General features: G+C 39.1%; 5 protein-coding genes across 6 annotated transcripts; 4 read left to right on the top strand and 1 right to left on the bottom strand.

The window, feature by feature from the left end:
* The first annotated feature begins 5,484 nt into the window (after positions 1 to 5,484).
* On the top strand, positions 5,485 to 7,111 carry LOC104438309 (1-aminocyclopropane-1-carboxylate oxidase 1). The gene is made up of 3 exons (XM_010051422.3): positions 5,485 to 5,638; positions 5,749 to 5,975; positions 6,223 to 7,111. Exons 1-3 carry the CDS (start codon positions 5,537 to 5,539, stop codon positions 6,815 to 6,817), a joined length of 924 nt encoding a protein of 307 aa, XP_010049724.2. The 5' UTR covers positions 5,485 to 5,536; the 3' UTR covers positions 6,818 to 7,111.
* Positions 7,112 to 7,805: 694 nt separating this feature from the next.
* LOC104438310 (tetraspanin-2) lies at positions 7,806 to 9,840 on the top strand. The gene is made up of 2 exons (XM_010051423.3): positions 7,806 to 8,495; positions 9,308 to 9,840. The coding sequence occupies exons 1-2, from the start codon at positions 7,998 to 8,000 to the stop codon at positions 9,608 to 9,610; spliced, it is 801 nt and encodes a 266-aa protein (XP_010049725.2). The 5' UTR covers positions 7,806 to 7,997; the 3' UTR covers positions 9,611 to 9,840.
* A 362-nt stretch (positions 9,841 to 10,202) lies between these two features.
* Positions 10,203 to 10,796, top strand: LOC104440373 (PRA1 family protein F2). The gene has a single exon (XM_018870385.2). The coding sequence runs from the start codon at positions 10,203 to 10,205 to the stop codon at positions 10,794 to 10,796; it is 594 nt and encodes a 197-aa protein (XP_018725930.2).
* Positions 10,797 to 12,602: 1,806 nt separating this feature from the next.
* On the top strand, positions 12,603 to 14,114 carry LOC104438311 (uncharacterized protein At4g29660). 2 transcript variants are annotated; one of them, XM_010051425.3, is made up of 3 exons: positions 12,603 to 12,701; positions 13,144 to 13,359; positions 13,751 to 14,114. In XM_010051425.3, the coding sequence occupies exons 2-3, from the start codon at positions 13,177 to 13,179 to the stop codon at positions 13,859 to 13,861; spliced, it is 294 nt and encodes a 97-aa protein (XP_010049727.2). In that variant the 5' UTR covers positions 12,603 to 12,701; positions 13,144 to 13,176; the 3' UTR covers positions 13,862 to 14,114. The 2 variants fall into 2 exon arrangements, with proteins under 2 accessions (XP_010049727.2, XP_010049728.2); XM_010051426.3 differs by having other exon boundaries at positions 12,619 to 12,751.
* A 669-nt stretch (positions 14,115 to 14,783) lies between these two features.
* LOC104438312 (thioredoxin-like 2, chloroplastic) lies at positions 14,784 to 18,110 on the bottom strand. Its single transcript, XM_010051427.3, has 4 exons — positions 17,587 to 18,110; positions 16,439 to 16,621; positions 15,654 to 15,818; positions 14,784 to 15,234 (listed from the first exon to the last, which is right to left on the bottom strand). The coding sequence occupies exons 1-4, from the start codon at positions 17,770 to 17,772 to the stop codon at positions 15,097 to 15,099; spliced, it is 672 nt and encodes a 223-aa protein (XP_010049729.2). The 5' UTR covers positions 17,773 to 18,110; the 3' UTR covers positions 14,784 to 15,096.
* Between the last annotated feature and the right edge of the window lie 1,180 nt (positions 18,111 to 19,290).

Raw genomic sequence — 19,290 nt, 5'->3', positions numbered from 1 at the left:
TCTATAAAGTTTTTCTGCCGACCATCAAATATATAGAGAGATGTACTAAAATTCAATGCCAATTGTAATTTTTGTTGTTTGAAATAACTTTTGTCCTAGTAATATATATCTGTACATGAAAAAAGCTACAACCCCCCTTGTTCAAGGCTATACAAGTTAAAAGGTCTGGATTTCATTAGTTAATGAGGCTTGCGGAAATTTCACAGGTCTCCAGTTGGTTGGCCAAGTCTCTCTTTGACCACCTTGGATTATCAAAAAGGAAAGAAAAAGCTACCATCATGAAACATATTATATTTATTTGCTGTAAGTATTTCATAAGTCCCAAAATTCATCGATCAAATCCTAAAATTTTAAAATAATGCAATCAGTTCTAAGACTTGTTAGAAAGTACAATTAATTTCTTTTGTTAACTCCGACCAATTTAAACGGTGGAAATTTTGATATGTCAGTTTGTAATATGTCATAAACAAATGGGACATTGATGTGGTGCCCAGTGCCCACGTAAAAGAAGACGCAAAGGATGAAGGAAAAAAGTAACGAATAGAAAAGCTGGATATAGAGAGAACGTAAGAGGATGAAAAGGTAGAACCTTATCATTTACGTTTGGAGGTGACCTATGATGGCGCTATCGTGAGGGCCAATGACCTGGGTCGCGGCGGACCGGAGGCCTGCAAGTCAAGTCCTTACCCAAACCTCCCATGTCGCGAGTTTTCTCGGGGTTGATTCTTGCATTGAATTTTCGAAGAGGTTTGGTTGAAGCGACTCACCGTTTTGTCCCAATTTCTCTTTTTCTCCACGACTCCATCGTCATCTTGTCATTCATCGCTGTCTTTTCACTCTCGACTCAAAAGACTTTTAAGACCAGATCGTCAAAGTCAATGGGTTGGGGAGGGCGGACTGGGGATTGAAGTTCTTTTGCCCTAAACAATAATATACAAGAGGAACACGAATAAGTTCTTAATTGATGAGTTCAAGTAGATGGACTTGTGTATTAAATTACATCCACGTTAATAACAAGGGCAAATAAATGTTCATATATTGTTCTAGAAATATTATACCAAATTAAATGAAATGATTAAGTTTTTTTTTATAAGGTAAGATATGTATTGACTTTTAACCAAAAAGTTATATAGCAAGGGGTCTCGATACCAAAAACTTACACTCAAGATGATAAACATGTCATAACGAGTGAAAGGATGTCGAGAAAAAAAATGAAACACAAACAACCAAACAACGGCAACCAAATGGCCAAACAATGGCAACCAACAAGAAAGGAAAGAGGAAAAAAGGAGGGAAACCAGACAGCGAAACAGCGGCAACCCTCATAGCATTACAAGGAGGAAACTAACACCTCTGAAAAGAAAAAGGTGGGAATAAGTCCTCAACTTTTTTAAATCCTCTTGTTCTTCGGTGTGTCCACAACGCGGTTGAGGGTCAATCAACGACAACCTCCAAAGAGAAAATAGCTGGATCTAGCCCCCAACTTCGCTGAAGTTCTCCTATTTCTTGGTGTATCAACAACCTAGCTGAAGGTGAGAGCCTTGTCCTTTACGACTTTGAAGAGATGATTTTTCAAAGCAGGCACAAAAAGAGCTTGGCCCCGAAACAAAGTGTTGTTCCTTGTCTTCCAAATTAGGTGGCAAAGGGCTCCAAAAGAAAATCTCACAATACATTGAGAAAAATCATTGCTTGAGAGACAATCTAAGGCCTAGTGTAAAGTGTCTATCCATGACTTATTTTGCCAAGTAAGATTGCATTTCATAGCCCAAAATGAAGCAAGGCTGGAAGTAATCCAACAACCAAAGAAAAGATGATCAATAGAGTCCGGCCTCGAATTACAAAAAACACAATAACCATTCACTATCCTACCATAGGAGAGTAAAAAAACTTGGATAGGTAGCCAGTTCCCAGTGATGAGCCAGAGATGGAACTGGTACCGTGGGGTAAGAGTTTTGTTCCAAACAAAAGAGAACCATGGGACCAAGTTTCTCTTTGGTCGAATGGCTTTTCAAGCCAAAGCAATCGAGAAGATAACTGAGGTGTTCTCTAGGCAAATAAATTGATCATGGTTCTACGAAAGGTTTGGGAGAGGGTGCCTCCACAACTCTAGATTAAGTTTTTCTTTAGTTAATGTAAAATAATGTGTCTAATTAATGTTAAGGGAAGTGAGAGCAATTTGAGTTTTGCATGGCTCAACCACGAAGTTCTATTATATCTCAACTTAGGTCTAGTCCCAATTCTACCTGATTTTTTTTTTTTTGTCGGATAAAAAAACTATCAATTTTTACTTGAGCCCATGATCTACCACCATTAGCCATTCATCTAAGATTTTTCTTAACAACCCAAGATGTTCAACGTCCCGAGCTGAGTATCTCGAGTGTGAGCTCTCTGACCACAAGAGATGGAAGACTCCTGAACATAAGAAATGAAAAACTGAGCGCAAAATTGAAGATCACTAAGTGAGAAAGAAGAAAAACTCTAAAGAATTGAAGAAAGCCAACCTCAATCACTCTATTTTTTACCCAAATTTTACATCCAATAAGACGCCGTTTAGGCTAATGTGGAAATTAATCTCAAGAAGACGTTTTATTGAATATGTAATTTGGGAAAAAAACTAAAGTAATGACAAGAAAATGCCACATCACTAAGGGCAATGTTGGACAAAGGGTTAAGGAAGCAAATATGGGATTCAAGTAAAAGTTAATGATTTTTTATAAAACAAAAACAAAAAAAAGGTTCAAGGTAGAATTGTGACGGCACCTAAAGTTAATAATTTTTTATGAGACTAAAAATAGTTCAAGGTAGAAATGAGATTAGATCAAAAGTTGGAGTTTTCTATAAGATTAAAAAAGTCTAGGATAAAATTGGAATCGGAGTTAAAGTTGTGATTTTTTTAAAGATATTAGGGTTCAACTTATTTGTTATTTATAAATATGGAAAGGATGCTCTCCTTTTTTCTTTTTCACCGACATTCTACGGGAAACCTGCCGCGACAGTTCTTGCTGTCTTAGCAAGACACTTGGACGGTGATGGAGCGACCGATCGGCGCCGGACCGTCGTGATGGGTCGAAGGAAACTAGTTTCTTAAGATTTGATGGAAGTCAAATAGCTTCGGTTGAAGAAAGAGTTGACCTCGAATTAGGCAAAAAATGGAATTTTTTATCTATCTATTTTATTTATTGGAATTACATTTCCCTGCCTTCAAGATCTTCATCCGACCGACCCAAAAAAAATATAGAAGATCTTCATCAGATTTTGTGCCCCTTCCCCCATCCTGAATTCAAGTAGCTTAGCTTAACCTGGACACAAGAAGGTCAAGTTTAAATTAGTGTTTTGCATCTAGGCATGTGTTCATATGCTTCCCCTCTCCTTTAAGCATCCTTCTTTAACTGAAGTTTCTTGGGAAATGTATGTCTCATTAAAATTGATTGTTTTTAGTCCACATGCAAGTCAGGTTTCTTGCATGAATATGCAGGATTCTGCAGAAGTTCCATGCATGTCTCCAGCGCCAAACACAGCACCTTCTGTTTCAAGTGTTCTGGTGTCAATTTTTTAATGCCTTGAAACTGTCTACAACAAGAAAAAAAAAAATTGATATTAAAAAAGGGTTTTGGCTTTACAAAACTGTTAGATGTCAAAAGGGGCTTTTTAAATGACAAGTCAGTTCATGAATAAAGTATAATTGAATCTTAAGTCTTACGATTGGTACATTCAAATTCTGCACCCACATCAAAAAGGGGCAGTTGATGACTTCTATTTAGGGATTTTTTTTAATACCATATGCAATTTCCAATGATGCTCATTGAAAGAGCGGATTGCATTTTTCACAAGAGACGTAGCACTTGATTCCACCGGTCAGAAAGTTGATTACGTTCACACGTAGACATTTGTTGTTTAACTATGATATGAGGTTAAAGTTTCGCTAATTGCTTACAATCTTATATATTTGTTTCTCGGAAGAAAGACTAGTAGATCACATAAACCGACCGTTTCTAGTGCAAGTTCCTTATGTGTCTACTTCCTTGACTTTTTCCAATGATGCTTATCGAAAGAGCTAGATTGCATTTTTCACAAATGACGTAGCACTTGATTTCATCAGTTGGAAAGTTGATCATATTCAAATTTAAAGATGTGTTATTTAACCTATGATCTGTAGATAAAGTTTTGCTAATTGCTCGCAATCTTTGATTAGTCATTGAGTCATTCAAATCTGTGAGTCTCTTGTATTTGTGTCTTTTGGGGGGAAAGACTTGCACATCACATAAACCGGCTTTTTCTAGCACAAGTTTCTAATGTCACGGCTTCCCCAACAATTGAGTTTTGACAAAATTGGATTCCAAATATGGTATTGTGTTAGAGGTTCAAAATCTTGCATTAATCTACTTTTGTATCTGCTCTTAGGTTGATGGTTTTACTTAAAGGTCCAGTTTGACTGATCTTAGTCTTAGGTAAGAATTCAAAACTCACCAACTTTATTAAATGTTGCGTTTCAGTCATTGTCTAGTCCATAGGCTCTACAGAACTCGAACACAAACAATGGGTGGAAGATGCAGAGCAAAACCGCTTTGACACTGTGATTAGGAGCTTTTGATTTGATGCAGATCTGACTTTATGAAGAAGACGAGATAAATCTGTCAGAAAAGAAAAAGGCAAGAGTCTTGATTTTGAATCACCTCATATAATTCCAAGAGTAAGGGACATCCCAACCATTTGAGCAGTCAAATCGCCCATTGGGAACTGGAAATGGCGTGGAGCTTCCCCTAGTTTCGATTGGGCTGTTTTGGCTCCAGAGAACTGCCCACAGATTCTTGTCACTACCCAATGATTTGCGGTTCAAGAAACCGTGAATGACCCAGAAAAGGGCCTAATTGGCATATTATAATTATAGTCCTGCGTATAGGTGCATATCTATGTCTGTCCATGCATCTGAAATTAGTCAGCTGGAGGGAGAGCTCATTTGTTGATTTTAGTGCTATACAATAATATCAATGATTTGCTTCTGCATCACAGATTGAATTTTAAAAAGGGCCACCATGCCGAGGGAGACGTAGATCTTCGATTGTCGACTTTGGATTTGTGTACCCCATTTCTGAATTGGTTCCAATCCATGTGTCGAGTTTAATGCGTGAAACTGGATCAACGTGAGATTAGCGTACTAAACAAGCACTCCGCGGAGGTTGTAGGTCTGTTTCATAATAAGTTGAACGAAGTAATGCTTTGCCAAAAGGACTAGTGCTTAGAATACAAGACATGGAAGACACAGAATCCCATGCCCCTGGGGCACTGATGAAATGAACATGGACCGCTCAGCTTTGCCTTTTTAAAGGAACAGCAACTCTCCAACCCAGGTTACGGTTAGTTTGCAACTAACCTTATTAATTAATTATATTTATATAATAATGGCATTGACCTCACAAAGGTGGGCAGAAAAGAAAAACCCAAATTTTCCACATCTCCAAGGCTATATATACCCTGTCCATCAAGCATCTCAATAAACTTGTCAGAGAGAGTTCAGAGGTAAAGGAGGAAAGAAAAAATGGAGATTCCTATGATAGATTTGAGTGAGCTTGATGGTGAGAACAGGAGCAAAACAATGGCACTGCTTCACCATGCTTGTGAGAAATGGGGCTGCTTCAAGGTAACAGTTTGTGTTTCATCATCATCATCAATGAAGTTCAATCTTTTTCATCAACCCAATTCACTCTCTTATGTTAAGAAATGAGTGTGATGATGATGCTTTTCCTGCAGATTAAGAACCATGGAGTTGACCCAGAACTGATGGAGAAAGTGAAGCATTTTGTCAACACCCACTATGAGGAGAATTTGAAGGCAAGTTTCTATGAGTCAGAGACTGCCAAATGCTTGGAAAATGCCAATGGTGCCACATCTGATCTAGACTGGGAATGCACCTTCTTTATCTGGCACCGCCCGAAGTCGAACATTGAGGACTTCCCGAACCTCTCGAATGATCTTCGGTGCGTGAAAATTAGTCCCTATCACAACTTTACAGCTCCTGATCCTTTGAGAACTTTCAATTTCCATTCTTGCTGTAGCGATTAAGTAATACCACTAGCGATGCTAATCCCAGTATACTAAACCGGTTCAAAAGGTGATTTGGCAGATTAACTGCTTAAGGGTTGGTCAAATCGCTTTGTAGATCAATTTAATCCACCGGTCTTTGTATATAGTGACTAACTCATTCTTTGTGCAATACTTTTTCAGGAAGACAATGGATGAGTACATTGCTCAGCTGGTTAAACTAGCAGAGAAGCTCTCAGAGCTCATGTGTGAGAATCTTGGCCTAGACGAGGACCACATAAAGAGAGCATTCTCAGGGAAAGATGGGCCCTCTGTGGGGACGAAGGTGGCGAAATACCCGGAATGCCCCTATCCGGAAAAGGTAAGAGGACTCAGAGAGCACACTGATGCAGGTGGTATCATACTGCTGCTTCAGGATGACCAAGTCCCAGGACTTGAATTCCTCCATGATGACCAGTGGGTTCCAATCCCACCATCCACAAACGACACCATCTTCGTCAACACCGGAGACCAACTTGAGGTGCTGAGCAACGGCCGGTACAAGAGCGTCTGGCACCGTGTCATGGCTGTGGAGAGCGGGAGCCGGCTCTCTGTGGCCACGTTCTACAATCCCGCCGGCGATGCGATCATCTCGCCTGCGCCGAAGCTCCTGTACCCTGAGAAATACACTTTTGGGGAGTACCTGAAGCTTTATGCTACTACCAAATTTCAAGAAAAAGAGCCCAGGTTTGAGTCGATGAAGAGTGTGATGAGCAATGGATACAATGGAGTTGTCTAAGAGCTGCCAATAACTAAATGGATCAGGCTCATTTGTCTCTGTTTGGATTTTGTTTTTACTTTTTCTTGCTTTGATAGAAACATGGTCTTGTGGTTATATATGCCAGTTGTCTCTTTTACAGTGAGTTTTGTGTAACTCCTAAAGAAGAGATGGTATAAGTCTGTCTTTATCAGCTTTCTTGGCTCTCTTTGTGCTGATGTTGAATGGGCTCCAATGAAACTTTGGTCCTTGTGTTCACTGTCCATTTGATTCAAATAAACAAAAAATAAAAAAATACAGCGTAAGTCCTTGTAATCACCGTCCATTTCGACTTAAATTGAGTGTTTGCCCTGGCTTTCATCTTCAGATTTGACCACCTACTTCCTGTGTTATGCCACAGTGACCCCACAAAATACATTTTCACATGCTGTGGTCTTTGATTGATTACTTGAGTACTTATTTAGCCATGTGAGATTCCAACAAACACATGGCCTTCAGCTCATTACATGATTTGATTTTTTTTCCCCTCCAATCAGATGGCTTTGTGCCTTCCAAGAAGACAGAATTGAGGAATACTTGAAGAGAACAAAACATTTCATTGAATTTGCACTTAAACAAGTGAAAAACGATCTTGAATTACTTAATTTCGGAAATATCTAATTTTAAGAACACTCACGATCCGGATAAGTAAGTTTCCTCAAGTCCACAGTGATGCCAATCATGTTAAAGGAGAGGAATTGTTAGTGACATGCAATAAAGACCTAACTGATCCATTTCTAGCTCCAGCCAGCTACTGAAAAATATTACCATAAACTTCACAATTCATCCCTTTTATGGTATCGAAAATTGCCATAGAGAGAGAGAGAGAGAGAGAGTTATGTCAAGGCAAGCATCTTTAATCGGTAGACCTTGCTCTGCCTTATCATGCGACTTGTTGAACTTTCTGGTTTGATAATGACTTGTAATTTACTCTTTTGGCACTCACTAATATGAAACCAATAAAGAATCCTTTGCCCCACCGCGTAGCCAATCCCAACATCAACCAACCAACGCATCCTCCTCACTCTTTTTCACACAGCACCCCTCTCCCCAAAGTTCTATTTCACATCCTCCTCAGAAAAATTCCCAGATCCCATCTTCTCAAATCTCTCACTCACTCCCTCACAATATTCCCAATTCTCTCAGCATCAGCATCAATCCCATGGGTGTGAGCAACAAACTCACAGCGCTGCTCAACTTCGTAGCCCTCCTCAGCTCAATTGTCATAATTGGTGCAGGCTTCTGGCTTTCCTCAAAGGCAGACAACCAGTGTACCCACTACTTCAGATGGCCAGTCCTCATCCTGGGCATTCTGCTTTTGCTAGTCTCTCTGTGTGGCTTCGTCGGTGCTTTCTGGAACAAGAAAGGGTTCTTGGTCTTCTACCTCTTCTGTATGGCACTGCTTATAATCCTCATCCTTATACTCCTGGTGTTTGCCTTCGTGGTGACAAGGCCTGATGGTAGCTACTCTGTGCCTGGGAGAGCGTACAAAGAGTACAGGCTTGGTGGGTTCTCTTCTTGGTTGAGGGACCATCTGACAGATTCTGGGAATTGGGGAAAGATCAGGAGTTGTATTGCTGAGTCTGATGTTTGTATGAAGTTGGATCAGGAGTACGTGACTGCTGATCAGTTCTTTGCTGCTCATATCTCCCCTCTTGAGGTGAAAGGCTCTGTTTTTGCCCTGTTTTGGGTGATTTTAATGACTGTGCAACTGCTTTCTTTGCCTTGAATCTTGGATTTCTAGGGTTTCGGCTTAGAACAAGAAACACTCTGATTTAAAGCTGCACTTTTGAAGTGCAGGTCATGGTAGATGACTTTACCTGCTGTTTTTCCTGCATTGCATGAGGATTGTAGATTTACATTGTTTCAAGATTTGACATTAGAGTAGCTGTAATTTTTAACCCCAAAGATGAAATTGTTTCTTGCTCATTCTTATCCCTAAAGTGGCCAGGAAAGAAAATGAGATAAAGAGACAAAAAGATGGGTGCACGTGGCATTGAGTTCTGAGGACACCAGAGTCAAGAGACACTGACACTACCTTCTAGTTGCACACAGCCACATAGCACCATGTGATTCAGTGAATTCTAGGTAACAGACTGTCCTTAGGAATCAAAACAGGGCCTACCAAAAGTCTAGATTCTAGCAACTGCAAGTGAAATTTTCACCTTTCTTATTTTAGTTAATACAAATCATGGAAACAAAAGAGATAACTGATTACTTGGTTTTTACCCCCTTCATGCAACCCTTTAGCTTCTCTACTGTGGATCAAGGAATAACAACAATCAGAATATCCGAAAGTGTGAAACTATGGAAATCATTTTACCTCACAATCACAAGTCATAAACAAGTATTCTGGGGGACCACTTGTGAAAAATATGGAGGAAAAAGAACGATATCAAGATAAGATTTTATTCCCCAAGTTTTTCCCTATTGACACTGTTTCTTTTCTTGTCCTTTTTTCTTTGGGCACAGTCTGGGTGCTGCAAGCCACCAACGGTGTGTGGCTACACATACACGAACCCAACAATGTGGATGAACCCGGTGAACCCCAATGCAGACCCAGATTGCTTCCTGTGGAGCAATGACCAGACCCAACTCTGTTACAATTGCAATTCATGCAAGGCTGGTCTCCTGGGCAACCTGAGGAGTGAATGGAGGAAGGCCAATGTCATCCTAATTGTCGCCGTGGTCATCCTCATCTGGGTTTACCTCATCGCCTGCTGCGCCCTCCGGAATGTGCAGACTGAAGAGCTCTTCCAACGCTACAAGATGTAGTTATGGAGTACTGTGTTGTATATTCTTGATCCTTTTCTGTCTAGAGTATACAAGCCAGAGCAGAAAATAAGCCAAGGATTGATTTCGACCGAGTCTGAATTTTGCCCTGGATAATGTAAAGCAAGAAATAGTGGCATGCCAATCGCGCAAGCTCTTAGTTTTACTGCCACATGCTAACGTTTCATGTCTGAACTCTACCATGGTTCTGTCTATAAAATCTATGCAAATGCACGCTGCAAATCGCGACAATCCGAAGATACTGCTCAACGACGCATTGTTTAAACCCTCTGTGATTCATCACTTGGGAGAGATCTTCGTGGTTTTTCCTTAAATCTTTTTGGGGGCAGAGCAATGAACCGACTGCTAACGTGACCTAGACTCGACCGGTTTGCTGTGTCGTTAGGACGACCATATATAGGCAAGTGGAGTACGAGACCTTTGCGCAGTTTCAGCTAAATCTATGTGGTTTTGCACGTTTTCAGCTAAACCTCTGCAACTTTGCACACCTTTCTCGCTCCCTCCCTAAAAACAGGAACAAAAATCCTCTCCCATCCTTGTCCCATTTCTTTCACTCCCAAATTCAGAAAAACAAATGACAACTTATGGAACCATACCATCAGCTTCGTCACCCCTGCCATCGTCCAACCTCGAGTTCATCTCCCATGCCAAGGCGCGGATCAGGACCGGCCTCGCCACCCGCCAGCCATGGAAGGAGATGTTCCGGCTCTCCGCCATGGCCCCTCCGGATGGCCTCGGCGCATCCGTCGGGCGGATCCAAACGAACGTCGCGGTCTTCCGCATGAACTACGCTGTCATCGTGCTCACGATCCTCTTCCTGAGCCTGCTGTGGCATCCCGTGTCGCTGATCGCGTTCATGGTGATGATGATCTTGTGGCTGTTCCTGTACTTCCTGCGGGATCAACCGCTGATCTTGTTCGGCCGGGAGATCGACGACCGGGTGGTGATGACCACGTTGTTCGTGTGCACCATCCTGGCGCTGTCCTTCACTCATGCGACCGATAACATAATCGTGGCGCTGTTTATCGGAGTCATGGTGATCGTAGTGCATGGAGCATTGAGGGGGACGGACGATCTGCTGGTGGATGACGATCGACAAGCCGCCGGATCCGGCGGCGGAGACGCCTTGAATCCGCAGTTTCGGGATCCTATGTATTCTTTGTCTTAGGAAATACTGATTATACTCTGCACATTTTCAGGTAGTCTCCGAGGAATAGTGTATGACATTTTCAGGTAGTCTCCGAGGAATAATGTATGATTTCCATAAATATAACTCCAGACTTTTTATTATGGTATTTACACGGAGTTCAAACAGGAATTATTGCAAAAATTATATGTAAAAAGAAATCTCTTCGTTTATTGATAAGGGGGAATTAGTGGTATGAGTTTTTGCAAGTGAATTTGAGGAAAAACATTAAAAATACAAAGATTCTCATTCTTCTTTTGATAAGCAAAATAAATGTCCCATCTGTCCATTGTTTTGTGATTGGAAAAAAGAATGAGATTTAATGTAAATAAAATTCTCATGAAAAATGTGAAAATTTCATAGAAAATTGATGATTTGAAAAATATTTTTAAAAAATGGTCGCTTATGTCGCTTATAAAAATGAATGAACAAAATATATTTTCATCACATACAAAAATACTTTATATATAAATTGGTCAATGATTTGAAAAAATATTTTTCATTGAAAAAATTTAGATGGACAACTAAAATGAAAATAATTTAGGACGGACAACTAATGTTTTTTCTTCAAATCATTCCTTCTTACATTGAAGAGGGGGCATTGTTTATTTATATAGATCAAAGAGTACTCGATAATCTCTTAATTATCCACTCTAGCTCCTTTTGTTTTGTCTCTCTAATTTTCAAAAAATAATAATATTATGATCATATGTTTTACTACAAATTAATCAAGATTTGAGAAAATTCAAAATAAAAATTGAAATATCCTTGTTTTTTTCTCAAATAAAAGGCTTGAAGAACTATATTAGTCTTAAAAAAAGTTATTGGCCCTTGCCTGAGGGCTGGCGACCTCACCGGCCATCACTGTTGGCCCATCGACAATGGGGCATTGCCAGAACCGGGAGGGAGCCTCCCTTCCATGCATGTTCATCTTTCTTCTTCTTTTTTATAGTTTTTATTTGAAAGGAAAAAAGAACAAAAGAACAAAAGGGAAAAAAAATTAAACAAATTTAAAAGATGAAATTGCCCTTCAATAGACAATGAGTTTGGGCCATTTTTTTAGATTGATATGACCACTTTAAGCCCTTATTTGAAATAAAATTCATTTCAAGTCTTTATTTAAAAAAATGAGAATAAAACAAGCATTTATTTGGAAAATTTTTTCTTATTTGGAATTTTCTAAACTAAAGGTGCCCGAGCGAATATCCCAACTACTTGAATGATATGAAATAGCCTGCAAGTCTCATAAACCAATTAAATCTATACTTTTGTCTTGTCCAAATGGTCTCGACCTAAAGAAGCCACCATCTAATTAATAAGATTCAAACATGTGACCTCTAATTTTTGAGCTAGAATTCCCCCAACATCGAATCAACCACTTCAACCCTAGGTGCCTAGAATTAAGAATTTCTTAGGCTCCACTCGTTTTTTGAAGAATGGATAATTTGAAAAAATATTTTCCTAAAAAATGATCACTTATACATTGCTTGTTATAATTATTTAATGAAAAATATTTTTGTTATTGCCAATGATACATGTTTAGTATTTTCATGAACAATAAAAATATTTTTCATCTATTTATTTATATAAGCAACATAAGTAATCACTTTTAGAAATATTTTTCAAAATATTTATTTTTTCTCAAAACAAACGTAGCATTGATCCACTCCACCGTCTCATGCAAAACACATTAGATTTAATTTCACCTTTAAATAAATTATTCATCCGTACAAAAAAATTAATTTGTTTTCTTTTTTTCGGTCGATAGATTAATTTATTAATTAGTAGAAAATATCGTTTCTTGTTTATCTTGCTTTTCTTTTGTCCAGACTGTTCCTCGTCCTCCTTCCTGGGAAGAACTGCCGCGCCTTCTTCTTACACTTGCAGGCAAGCATCCGTAGATCCCTCATCTCTTTCTCCATCGCTTTCGATTCATCGTATGTGGGTCGCTCTCTGTTCTTCGTGGTTTTCACTAAATTTTAATACCCAAGTGGACAATTCGACTCGTCCATGCATGTTTGTGGAAATTATTGGAAAAAGTTCGATCATTTCAGCCTGGAAAGTGTTGGGTAGATAGGCCTGATCGTGCAGGGTTGCTCATTTGATCGATTCGTTTGTCCAATCTGTGCCTGCCCGCATTGTTCGTCGACCGTTGCGGTGATGCTAGATGGGTTTCAATGAAGATGCACATCAAGTGTTTGACGAAATGACCCTTTAGGCAGTGATTCTGTGTTGACTGTGTTTGTAATTTGGAAGAAGTGTGTGGAGACTGATGTGTGCAATATGCTTCTTACTGTGCTTATCTTCAATTGCTATTCCTATTCTCCAGCTCGGTGATGATTAACGTGTGAGGCGGGTGAGCATGACGAGTTATCTATGGAGGAAGTATGCGGATTACTTGTACACCAAGTGGGAAAAGAACATCTTGTGGACCATGGTCGATCCGTATCGACGGCCTAAATCTTTCACACCTCTGGTCGCCATCTATACTGCTGCTTTTTATACTGGTGTCGTTGGGGCGGCAATAACTGAGCAACTGTACAAGGTGCTTCTCAACAGCCCGAAATTAGTTGTGCTGGAAATTTGTCATTAGCTTCTTGATTCAGTGGCAATTGTGCAATGAGTCGATGTTTAATTCTGAGTCCTCATAAGTTCTCACCTATCTTGTAATAGTAGAGTCAATGCTATTCTTCGACCTTAAACATAATTTTGAAGCTTTTAAAGAGATTATCAATTAGGCAAGATCTTTGGATGGCTACATCAAAAGTCTCTGGATTGAAATGGACATTGATGGACATGATTTTGGAGAGCAGGGAATTAGACTAGAAAAGAGAAGTCGCCGTTTTTTACCTTCTTTTTTTCGTGGCACGCCTGAGACTTTCTTGTATTCAATTTCTCTAGGTTTTGACTAAAGCACGTGTTATGATGCTGAACAGGAGAAGTACTGGGAAGATCATCCTGGGCAAGAGGTTCCTCTCATGATGCCAAAGTTTTACAAGGGACCCTGGAGGGTGTACAGAGGCGAGGCCATTCAGACAGACAAGTGAGAGAAGTTGGCAAATGCCTGGGTTCTGTGCTTTACATCTTCCATGCCACACTTCTATTGTCTCTCAAGTCCGATGATTTTACAGATATGGTTTCTGTAAATAATTTAGAGCATTGACGAAGTAACACCTGCTGTTGCTATGTTGGAACAGACTGAAGGTGCTTTAGTAGGAATTGGTTTGTGCATCAATAAACAGACTTATTTCTCCTTTCTCAACTATACCCTTTATCTTATATCCATTTATAAATACATAAGCCTAGCTCGCCACAGATAATGTAACTTGTATGTACACATGTTCCTGCTTTAAGATTATGATATCGATTAGGTTTTTCGAATTGTTGTATTTACTATTTAGTTTTTCTCTCATTTAAAGTTTAACTAGTAAAAACTCGCAGATATGTGCGTAGAGTTAAAACACAAGGCACCTTTCAAATCTCGATCCACCAAATGCGTAATAACTTGATAAATACTAGGAACTAAACATGTTTGCTAACACAATTAGAAAATGACTAACTGAACAGTCGTGAAATGAACACCAGATCTCTATCATCTCACCTAATCGTAGGAACTACACATGTTTGCTAACACATTTAGAAAGTTACTAACTGAACAGTAATGAAATGAACACTGAATCTCTATCATCTCATCTATTCAAAATCGTTAATCATTATATTATCCCCGTAATTGGGCAACCCCATCCAACGACAGAAAGACCTCACTCACACGAAATATACTTAAGATTGATTTCCTCATCCCAAGAGGTCATCTGTATGGTCGACTTGAGTTGTCACCAAAGGGTCTTCGAGATAGAGGCACAATTTCATTTTCTTCTTCATGCTAATTGTATATTAACTACCATAATTAAATAGTGGGTAATTTAATCAGCACTATATATATCAACGAAACGATGGAAGACAAAAATCTTCAAAAATGGTCGGCTAACAAATGGATTCTTTAGTTGAAAGCTGGTCATAAAGAACCAATAATACAGTTACTTGACTTCACTGCAATTCTCATAAGTCACATTCTTTATTTGCTCTTTGCTATAACCCTATAACACAGACAGATATATCACAGAGAATATTGAATGACAAAGGACTGCAATGCGCAGAATTTGCCATCAAGTCCTCTTACAAAGAGCAAAGACATTGTGCAAACACCAATCAAGAGTAATCCTTTTATGTGCAATATGGACAGGGAGGATGCCCCATATGGCTAAATAACCATTATAAAGTCCTAGAATGAACTAGATCCTGTTTGATTGTCCTTCAGAAGAGACCCAACTTCAAGATTGAGATCTCCAACTCCCTTTGGCGGGCCAGTGCTGCTCCAAGCTGCGCTGTGCTTTTCAACTGCATCCTTTATCTTCTGAAACTGCGCATTATCACACAAAGAAATGATAAAAATGTGAACATGAAAATCATGAAAATCACCACTGAGCTGCTTCAGTTGTTTTTACCATTATTCTAGCAAGTCGAAAGAAAAAAAGAAACACTATCGTTGATCCTACCATTTGCATACTCAACTTTTAAAAGTGTTAATTATTTTCTCCATATTTGCAAGAATCTTTTGGCATCCTTTGGATGCAAATATTTTAATCCCTGAAAAATTATCAGCCAGTCAAGGGCTCCGATTGAGCTCACCATCTAATCTTTTTCTTCCTTTCAAAAACTACACTGCTTTTTTCCTTAGATTTGTAACTCAACATATACCAAAACCATCTCAAGAAACGGTAGTGTTCAAATATTACAAAATTCATTACATAAAAAATATAAACATAAACTGCAACTTACCTTAGCAAGGGAACATGAAAAGGACTCCACCTGACAATTAGTGCCACGATAGAAGTGGAAATACGGCAGCACCTTAACATTCAAGCTCTTGCACATTGGCTTATTCTCATCGAAATTAACTTTCAAGAATAAAATCTCAGGGTGTTCTTGAGCTGTCTTGCAGAGCTGATAGACATAGACAATCAAATAAATATATCACAATGATGCTTGATTTATCAAAAGCAATTCCAACAATAGATATTTCTGAGGCCAACGGCAGTCAAGACAAATTTAATAACACAACTTTATGGGAAAAAGAAAAATTGCCCTTTATTTTCTTTCCCAAAACCAAGTGCCTACTTGGTTATCAAGAAGCCATCTTCATCTTAAATTCAATAAGTTCCTTAAACTTTTTTCAAGATCCCGAATTTTCAGAACATGTTTGTAGAAATAAAAGTCTGTCCACAGGTGCAGATCGAGAAGGCTATTACATCTTCATTCATTGTGCTCTGGTCATGAATGCTTAGAAATGCAATCAAACACCCCAATAAACGTTAGGGCAGAATGAATATCAAATGGCAAAGATCACCTTATAGTGTTAGCAGTCTGAGATATGCATGTACATGCACACCCCGCGCACGCATGCACACAACATGGTTACATGTATGTATCACCCATCAGACTTTCCTATCCCAATGCTATTTATCCAGGGATAAAGCAAAACAAATATTCCTCATATGCTGGCTGCTGGAAGGTAACTTGCGAATTATATAAAGAAGGAAAATAACAGAAAAGTTGAGAATTACCTTTGGAAATAATGCTCGGCAAGAAGCACACCAAGTTCCATAAAATTCAACAATTACTAGTCTATCTCCAGCTTGACTTAAAGCACTCAGAAATTCTTGTGTAGAATGAATATCGACCATATTTGGTCCTGCATTCTTCTCCCACCATTTTGGCTGATCAGTTTCAGTAATAGCAGCATGCACCTGAAGTGAAACCACAAAGGACAGAGAATGAGAGGAGAAACTAGGAACTGAAAAGTACTGGTTTTAGTGCTGGGCATCACTGTAGCATAAACAATCGAACCATAAGAACCAAAGATCATCAAAGATTGTCAACAAAGATGTGACACTAAAGTCTTACATGTCTCTTTTTTGGAGTGTCCCGTGTCCATAATTCTTTTGTTACAGACAGAAGCAAAATCAGGCTCCATCATCAAGAATGATATGTGATAACCATTGTGCATATGTCCTTGTTTTAAATGAAGCTTCAGTCAGCCAAGGGCTAGAGCAGAGTGAATTGGAGAATGGATTGGCGTGAAATGAAAACGTGAACAAGGAACATTGCTTGTCCTAGAAGTGGCACAACAGGGTTAGAGGCATCTGCGATCATTTAATTGGAAAAGGAGACATTCTGATTTACTAGATGCTTATGTAAATGGGTCGCATTCCATGCTAAAAAAAGAAACTCCTTTTGAAATCTACTTTAAGATCTAACGCATGTAACAGCATAAATCAGATACCATAACAAAGTGGTATGGGTGATTTCACTACTTGGTCACCGGGAGTATCGGTATAAAGATTCCAGATTGCCAGATTCCAACTTTGGAACAATATCCTTTCATCTAGAATCTGAATTTCAACTACAAATAACAACCCATCAACCCTTTTAACTATCATCGGTGAATTACAAAAGAAAGGCTGGATATTCATCTGAAACGACACGAAAAGCACCACTTGCAGACAAGATTGCAGAATCAGACCACATTATGAGCAAATGGCCCCCTACCAAATCAACCCAAAAGAATCCGAAACTGTCTCCACAAGACCAATCATTGACAGTCCAACAAAAACTGAGCGGGCAATAACACACAACATTAACACAGAAAGGCCAAAACCAAACAAGCAACCGAAGAGAACAACACGCAAAAAATGAAAGAGACCCTTTATACCTTCAAAGAGTTAAACTGCTTTCTGGGTCTGAACGCGAGCGGCGAGAAATCACCGATCGAGCAACTCGCGACCGACAAAATCCTCTTCGGTGGGACGACGGAATTAACAAGAGCCGGGAAAGACACCGACGGCGAACTGGAGAGCCGGCGAGTGTACAGAGACGGCGACCCCAGAACATCCGCCATCTAAAGATTCACAAACCCGCCCCTCCCCCTCAAAGGCGAGAAAGGCAAGACGGAAAATCGAACGGATTCCACAGAAAAGATTCCAACTTTGCCGGAAAAGAAAGCGAAAAGAGGTAAAGGATCGAACTTTCGGGTACTGGGATTAGAATGGGACGGCCATGGCCAGAAGGGCACGGATTATTTATGGGATTCGGAGATGGGTTTCGATTTTTCCGGGAAAATTCGCAGAAGAATCGGCCGAGTGAGCTTGTGGGTGTTCGGTCTTTGGCTCGTGAACCCGCAGGAAGAAGGGAAGAACAAGAAAGTGGGTGTCGTCATCGGCGGTTTTTATTTTTTATATCGGATTCGTCGTCGACGATTTTGCTTCTTTAACGTGCGGTCTTTCTTTTTTTTTTGGTCGGTTACCGTGTGGTCTTTTTTTTTTTTCTATTATTATTATTACTCATATTATATTCATATTCTACCTTTTACCAAAACTTTTGCCTTATTCCAACTCCACGTCTTTCTTCCATGTTGGAAGGATAACTATGGAACAAACTCAGTAGCTAACGTGCGTGCGGTCTTGAAAGTGAAGGTTTTTGTTTTGTTTTTTTATTTTTGAATTCTTTGAATCTTGGAAATAGGGCATCGATAGTCAAATTCATATGTATAATTAAGCCTCTCCGTCTCGGTCCTTTCGAAATGTGGAGAATCGAATTTTCCACCTACTAAAAAAAGAAATTTTGGTTTTTGGTCAAATCCCATAAAGTTTGGCTCATGGAAAATGGGGCGATTTTTATTGGGGGTTTGAATTTAATGTTTACCTAAATTTTGGCCACAAATTCCAAAGATTCAGCTCGTTTGATGTAGAAGGGAGCATTGGCATTGCATTGGTCCAATTTGGATCTAATTTTTTGGAATTTTTTTAAGGTAGGTTTCATTTCTAAAAATTGATTCAGGTTTGAAATTTCTTGGAGTTTGGAACCTATCTACCATGTAACTATTATTTGTCTGGATTGCAAATAAAGAGATATTTTACTAAATTCTATCCTTTTAAAAGATGAAATAAGAAAAAGGAATTGGGCGGTTCTTGGGTTATAGTTTCCAGGATGTATAGGATAGATTCCAGTTAAAGAAACAATAGGAACCGGTTCTACAGTGTGATGTTAAAGGAACAAATTTGCCCCCACTCTATTTCTATCTTTTTTTTCTCTGTCAAAGTGACTCCCCTCTTTTGATATTAGCTACACAACAAAGAAGAATTTCAAGAATATACTAAATATATTAGGAAAGAATCCATTATCAGTGTAACGAATTTATTCCACATCCACCCTTAGGCAGGCAACATGTTTACTTAGTGTAGTTTAATTAGGTTGCTTTGAAAATCCATCATAAATATACACTCAAGTAGAACCCAAATCAATAATACAAAATGAAGTGACTTTGGAGCATTTTACTGTGGTTTTTATTATTAATGCAAGCAAGAAACAGCTCAAGATAATTTAGACTAAGTAACGCAACCAGATAACCTGAAATTTT

The sequence above is a fragment of the Eucalyptus grandis genome, chromosome 3 (assembly GCF_016545825.1).
Source record: "Eucalyptus grandis isolate ANBG69807.140 chromosome 3, ASM1654582v1, whole genome shotgun sequence".
NCBI classification, from domain to species: Eukaryota; Viridiplantae; Streptophyta; class Magnoliopsida; order Myrtales; family Myrtaceae; genus Eucalyptus; species Eucalyptus grandis.
The sequence above is the reverse complement of the archived record's forward strand: the minus strand, read 5'-3'. Positions and strand labels throughout refer to the sequence as shown.